Source organism: Salvelinus fontinalis, chromosome 33 (genome assembly GCF_029448725.1).
Source record: "Salvelinus fontinalis isolate EN_2023a chromosome 33, ASM2944872v1, whole genome shotgun sequence".
Taxonomy (NCBI): Eukaryota; Metazoa; Chordata; class Actinopteri; order Salmoniformes; family Salmonidae; genus Salvelinus; species Salvelinus fontinalis.
Window position 1 is genome coordinate 36,032,745 of NC_074697.1, and position 7,796 is coordinate 36,040,540.

The following is a 7,796-nucleotide window of genomic DNA, read 5'->3' on the forward strand; positions in this document are numbered from 1 at the left end:
ATCCCATGCATATACAGTTATACAAACTTGCAGGAGAGACAATAGTTACAGTGTTTTCTAAGGGCTCAGCAGTAATTTTCCACACCCTAAAGTTGCTTTATAGTGGTATGTCTGACTAGTCTCGTATCTCTTTCACTCCCCTGCAGGGTTCTGTGTCCATGAATCTCTTTTAGCCTTGCGCTTTCTCGTGGACACCCTGTTTTGACTGCAATAACACACATCTCTCAGACCTTTTCTTATAAGAAGCAGAGACTAGAAAAGAACTGTGGAACAATATTAAACCTTATAAATCATATATATATATTGCTAATCTGTAGTCCAGGACCCTATAGATGTAGTGTGGGAGGGGTCTTATAGCCTTTCCCCTTCTATTAATACAACAAACATAATCAATTATTATAATACATCAAACATTTGGTGCAGCCCCTATCATGACCCCAGGGTGACCTCCCTTCAAATTCATAGAACATGCACAGACCTAGCAATCAACAATAGATGTTATGCTAACTGATTCTGCCATTGAAAGAGAAAACAAACAACCAAATAGAATATAAACTCTATATTCTGAGAATAAGGTCAGAGATTTAAAAAAAAAAATTAAAAAATCGGAGGAATTTTAAGCCTTGAATACATTGCAATTTTGTCCTTTTACTTTTGATTGACGCACTGAATGAATGGAGGAGTTCCACCATCTGATGGTAATTTTATTTTTTAATAGATGTAGTTATACATTAGACCTATAAGTACTGTAATTGCATTTAGTTCAATGTTTTCAAAAAAGTAAAACGAATAGTCAAATAATTTACACGTCAAAGCATAGTTTGTCAGCTCAGTGAAATCGTCTTTGGATCATTGGCTCAAATGCATAAACATCTTGACATCTTTACGAAATGAAAATACACATATTAAAGGCACACAATACAGGCTTTCAATGCAGAACAGGGATGACTTCAAATGGCAACATCAAACTGAAAGTAGAGTATGCTACTGTAGCCTGCGCATAACAGTTTGGAAATCTCAACTAAGGGCCACCAAAGAACATATCTATAATGACAAATTATAGCTAGCATCCACACTAGAGGGACATTTCTAGTTTCACAGTAGCCTAGGTCTACACCTGTCAATCAACTGATTAACGCATTCTACTGCACGCTGTATATGCCTATTAATAAGGTGGTGACACAGACAATAGTACTGTCAGGGTATGTTCATTGACATAGTGCTGCAAGTATAACTAAACATAATGTTAAACTGGACATGTAAAGAGGGGATTTTCATTGTTACAATTGTTGTGAAGTCATTTGGATTTGATCATTTGATAAATGTATCTTCATCCAATCAATGTGATCACATTCTTAATTGATAATGACCAAATACTCACATGATTAAAGAGACAGGGTTGGGGATATTGTAGGATTGGGGATGGTGAAATAAGCTGTTCAATCAGCTAAAATCAGCCAATCGACTCAGCCAGTGAAACACAAACATTATCGGTTTTCACACCATTCATTGATGTGACATAGGTCTGGCTACCTGCAATCAAAAATCTTTCCCTGGAGACTAGGTCAATACCCAAACTATTTTGATAAACTACGGTATTGCATTTTGTCTCTGTTCATTCAGTTATGCTTTCACTTAATTGAACACATTTTTTACAGTTGAATAGCAACCTTAGGTTCGCTAGAAACCTTAAAGGGAAACTTCCTATTCACCATCTCCAACATCAACACATACTGTATGTGAAAATGGCACTGTTTTTATGTAATAAGAAAGACAGAGAAATGTGTTTAAATTACCTCCTCCCAACATCAAGAAAGGCCTACTCACAATTGGTCAGAATCACACAATGCACACCGAAGATGCCATTGGAATCGCTTATCTTCCTCTATCTTTTTTTTACTATAAAAACATAAACGTACCACTTTCACATATGTTGATGTTAGGATGGTGCTGGAGATGGGCAAGTTTCCCTTTAAGATGTCCTCTTTTTCGATAATATATAGATACAAAATTAATGAGCTGCCTTTTTGCGTGTTTCTTGTTTTACAATCTTTCTTTCTACGCCCTTGCATTCCATTCTGTAGTCTACCTCACTATTCAACCTGGACTCAGTGTTAAACATAACATACTAAAGTAAGTCTGTTTCCTCCATTTAGTATGTTCGCAAAGAATTACAATTTGCATGATATGTTACATATTTTAATTCTGAAATATAATTATAATTTGATGTGGCTAATGTTAGCTAGTTGGCTAACATTAGCTAGGTTAGAAGTTAGGGTTAAGGTTGGAGTTAAGGTTAGGAGTTAGGTTAAAGGGTTAAGATTAGGGTTATCTAACATGCTAAGTAGTTAAAAAAAGTAGTAAATATTTGCAAAGTTGCTAATTAGCTAAAATGTTAAAGTTGTCTGTGATGAGATTCGAACGCGTAACTTTGGCAAGGAAAAGCCAAGTATTGACAAGTCACAATAAAAACAGATTTCAACAGGTCATGAGTTTGGAATTTCTGTGAATTTCACCAGTCCGAGTCTTCAGCTTTGGAAGGACCTGGATCTCCACACATGCTAATAGCTCTTAATAATACCTTGACCATTGTTCTCATTCGTCCTGATCAGTTCTGCATAAATCTTCTCCAAATCTGTGCAGTAGCATAGTCTTTAGCATTAGTTAATATATTTAGTCTTTAGCATTAGTTAATATATTTAAAAAATATCTCAAAAAGACTAATACACTATTAAGTTATTGGAATCTATATTCATACAACTATTGTCATTCCATCATTTCAAGATCCAATATCAAATAAAACTTCAAACTGTATTTTCACACGAAATTAAGGATAAAAAACTAACAAAAGGTAATAAAACACATGAACCAAAAGAACAAAAAACAAAGGCTGTGGAAAATAAAGTTGTATTTAATAGGACAAACTAAAAAGTCAGACTGTCAAATAGTATTTAAACAGCTCAAGCAGTTTCGCTGCACAATGCAAAGTTCCATAGTTCTGAATAAATTGTGAACAATGATGAGTGAGAAAGTTACAGCCGGAAAAATATCATACCCCCAAGACATGCTAACCTCTCACCATTACAATAACAGGGGCGCTTAGCATTCTTTTGGGGGTGTATGATATTTGTGCGTCTGTAACTTTCTCATTCATCGTTATTCACGATTAATTCAGGACTATCCATAATCATGATAGCATCCACATTAATGTAGAAGTATACTGAAACATATTCTATTCTTATTTAAAAGTCACTCCAAAATGTCACAATACATGATTTACCATTAATTTCTATTCGGCACAAAATAATCTGAAACTTTAGTGCGTTCAAGACAACTGAGAACTTGGGAAGAAAGAGAGTTCCCGACTGGGAAAATCTTTTTGAACGCTCATCCAGCTTGGAATTCCAACTTGGGAATTCATGCCTCTTTCTAGAGCTCCGACTTTCAGATCTGAAGACCACTGACGTCATGATTTGACCTCGTATTTTTCAGAGTTCCCAGTTGTCTTGAAAGCACCATAAGTCAGTCGAGTGAACTATCCCTTGACCTCATTTGTTATAACATTTTTGGTCTGACAGACGCTTACGTGACAACCAGAATGCATTGTATGATGTCAACAAACATGGCGCCACACATAACTGGCAAATAGCTTAGCATTAGCTCATTATAATCAGCATAACCTTCAAAAAAGTATTTTACACACATATGTGCGCATTACAATCTATGCCAGAATCAGAATGCATGATTTGTCACCAGCATTTGAAAACGTGAATAAAACAGTAAATAAATTATGCTCCATACATGCATACGGTATGCTACAGTAAAAACGACAACAAGATATACAGAAAATATGGCACTTACTTTAATAGGAACGCACACATGTCCAAAGTTATTATTTGTAGTAAGGAAAACAACAATGAAGGCAATGCGGGCGCCAGCCAGAAAATGAACCAGGCGGAAAAAGTTTGTGCAAGGCCCGACTAGAGATGCGTTATGTCTTCATACTTGATCTGGGGAAGTGCTTGGGCTCTCGATGAAGAGAGAAGTTTGTAAAGCCTAAAAACATAAATTGTCCGCAACTGTGAAATTAGCTACTTCACATGTGAATTAATGACGTGGCGGAACACACCTAAATTCAAACTGTTGTTAGAAAATCACCTTGTTAGAAAATCATTTGAAATTGACAAGTTGAAATATAGCCTATAGGTAATTAGCATGCCGTGGTTTGAGGGTAGCACGGGTTAACTGTCCTGATGCATAACAATCACATTTTGGAACAGTGAGTGCACTCTGGCATCACGCTCATAAATAAACTCACGCTGGGACAACCATTAGAGATATTTGAAACTCACACGTGAAAAGGCTAATGAGTACAAGTACAAATGTAACCTATTTGGTGCTGTGTTGACTACCCCCACATGGAGAGAATGAGAACTGTGGGTTTTCACCCAATCAATCTAAACCATGAGGCTAATTTTTATTTCCTGATGTGCAGGAAAATTCTCCTCGACAAGAAAGAACAAATTACGATCCGACATCTGTAGGAGTTTGGCCATGCTCTAAACAAGTTCTGTTCAAAATTAAGTAAGGTGGCAAATAAACTTGAACAACTTTGAAGACATTGAAATTGTTGGAAAGCGTTAATATGATCTTGAACAATATTACCATGCTACATGAACAAAATACTGTTTTGGAATTGATCTCATATCTCATCTCATAATCGATCTTATAGACGTGGTCTCATTAGGAAGGTAACCTCCAGAGTAAGCAGTGTGTGTCTGAGGGGTTCACCTGTCTGTCACTCCATACATCCCACACGTTGCTATGGCAGTTGAGATACTCAGATACTGCCCCATAAAGGTTGTGGTGTGGAGAGTGGAGAAGTGTCATACCTACTGTAGGTATGATCTGGTCTGCTCAGGTGGAGGTGTTCTGCTCTGGCCCTCAGAAGAGAGATACAGAGACCATACAAATACACAAACCATACGAATGATCATCTTCAAGGAGAACTTAAGGAGAACTTGATTTGTTGTTTTTATCATTGATCAACCATACAAATGATAATCAATTATTATCTTTCAAGGGGAACTTTGAAGACTTTGAAATTACTTTGTTTGATTAATCATCTAATTCAGTTCAATATTTTTTTTAACTTTTAGTTAAATGAAGATTTGTGAAGATTAAGAAATATTTATAATGCTTCATGCACACCAGAATGTGATATGTTGAATGCCAGACTATGCTCACTGCATTTTCCTGTACTCTAGGTGGTGCTGAAGCTGGGTGGTTTAGGGTTGTTCTGCAATCAAAATAATATTCAACCTCTGAATGCCAACGACACTGTTTAAAGGAGAGATATCACTGTTGAGAGGCCGACAGACTGCTGTATGGTTGTCAGTTACTGTTAGAATATAATTTTTAAAAATAATCTAGACCAACCATCAAAACTTGGATAAACTGAACATTCTCAGGTCCTGTGTACACCAGCCATGTGTGCCTGCTATCAATGACAATGGATTTCAACTCCTCCCAGGAGATAGTGTTTGTGCTGCATGGACTGAACGTGACACAGACAAACAAACACATCTACTTCTCATTTACTCTCATCCTATACATCTTCACCATTTTTGTGAATCTGATACTGATCGTTACCATTTTTCTGGAGAAAATGTTGCATGACCCTATGTATTTATTTCTCTGTAATCTGTGTATTAATGGTATCTATGGCGCTTCAGCTTTCTACCCAAAGATACTTTATGACCTTTTATTTGACTCTCATGTGATAACATACCCTGGGTGCATGACCCAGATATTGGTAATCTACTCCTATGCTTTCTGTGAATTCACCAGCTTGACAGTGATGGCATATGACAGGTATGTTGCCATCTGTAAGCCGTTACAATACCACTCTATCATGACTACTCGAAAAGTGTGGACACTGCTTCTTCTTACGTGGATTTTCTCATGGCTAGAAAGTGGCTTCGGGATGGGAATAACAGCTAAATTACCCCTCTGTGGCCTCGACATCGATAAACTCTACTGCTCAAACTGGGCGGTCGTGAAGCTCTCATGTGCTGACACCACTCTGAACAACCTTTACGGCTTAATTGCCACTTTTTCTCACATCTCTCAAATGATACTCATCCTGATTTCCTATGTGAACATCATCAAAGCGTCTTTGCGTTCCCGGGCGGAGAGGAAGAAGTTCATGCAGACCTGTCTGCCTCATCTGATCACCCTGACTAACTTCACCATATCCCTCACCTTCGATGTGATGTACGCTCGCTACGGCAGCAACACCAGCCTGCTGGCCCTGAGGAATATCATGGCGGAGGAGTTCCTAGTTGTGCCTCCTCTGGTGAACCCTATCATATACGGGATGAAACTCACTCAGATTCGGAATAGAGTTGGACAGATGTTTAAACGTAAAGTTGCTGCCTTGACCTAATTTATTGTGGTGATGTACTGTAGTGTGTATCAACATATCTTTCTTGTTGATCTTTTTTACATAAAGCTTGACCATTTGCATATGTTCTTTTTAATTATTATTATTTTTTTAAATACATTTTATCCCCTTTTCACCCCAATTTTCGTGGTATCCAATCGCTAGTAATTACTATCTTGTCTCATCGCTACAACTCCCGTACGGGCTCGGGAGAGACGAAGGTCGAAAGCCATGCGTCCTCCGAAGCGCAACCCAACCAAGCCGCACTGCTTCTTTAACACAGCGCGCCTCCAACCCGGAAGCCAGCCGCACCAATGTGTTGGAGGAAACACCGTGCACCTGGCCCCCTTGGTTAGCGCGCACTGCGCCCGGCCCGCCACAGGAGTCGCTGGAGCGCGATGAGACAAGGATATCCCTACCGGCCAAACCCTCCCTAACCCGGACGACGCTTGCCCAATTGTGCGTCGCCCCACGGACCTCCTGGTCGGGGCCGGCTGCGACAGAGCCTGGCCGCGAACCCAGAGAGCCCTAGACCACTGCGCCACCCGGGAGGCTGCATATGTTCTTTTTAATGGAAATTAGGAAGGAAAAAGTGCAACTCGTGCACAATTAAACACGTGGTACTTTATTTATTGAAATATTAAAATCATGATATTTGATCCATCAATGGCCTTTGTCAGAATTTTTTTTCAAGGACATGATGTGTAATAACCTTGGCCCACTTATTTGTTGTTTTAATGACTGAGATATAGCGTTGGCTTCATGGAGTCATCTTCTTACCCTGACCAATTAAGGGAAATTAGCTGTGTATATGTCACAGGTGAGACAAAGGCCCATTGATTACTTTGCACGTTTTTAGCCCATGTACTCCTAATCTAGTGCTTGCTAATTGATTAATTGAGAACTGTGATTAGCTCCTTGTTGTTCCATGCGAGAGGATTTACTCCGCTCAAAATCTGTACATGAAAAATAATCCCACAGTGAGGAATTTTTGTGTGTACACTACCGTTCAAAACTTTGGGGTCACTTAGACATTTCCTTGTTTTTAAAAGAAAAGCACATTTTTTGTCCGTTAAAATAACATCAAATTGATCAGAAATACAGTGTAGACATTGTTAATGATGTAAATGACGATTGTAGCCACAAGTCCCCACAAGTCCTCAACTGACAGCTTCATTAAATAGTACCCACAAAACACCAGTCTCAACGTCAACAGTGAAGAAGCGACTTCGGGATGCTGGCCTTCTAGGCAAAATTGCAAAGAAAAAGCCATATCTCAGACTGGCCAATAAAAATAAAATATTAAGTTGGGCAAAAGAACACAGACACTGGACAAAGGAACTGAGACCCA

The 7,796-nt window shown here is 38.6% G+C and overlaps 1 protein-coding gene across 1 annotated transcript; it reads left to right on the forward strand.

Annotated features, from left to right (window-relative positions):
- Positions 1–5,483: 5,483 nt before the first annotated feature.
- On the forward strand, positions 5,484–6,448 carry LOC129831591 (olfactory receptor 4S1-like). Its single transcript, XM_055894941.1, has one exon. The coding sequence runs from the start codon at positions 5,507–5,509 to the stop codon at positions 6,446–6,448; it is 942 nt and encodes a 313-aa protein (XP_055750916.1). The 5' UTR covers positions 5,484–5,506.
- The last annotated feature ends 1,348 nt before the right edge of the window (positions 6,449–7,796 follow it).

What these genes read in the sequence shown, in the direction of transcription:
- LOC129831591 (XM_055894941.1), top strand. Translation starts at nt 5,507, where the DNA reads ATGACAATGGATTTCAACTCCTCCCAGGAGATAGTGTTTGTGCTGCAT.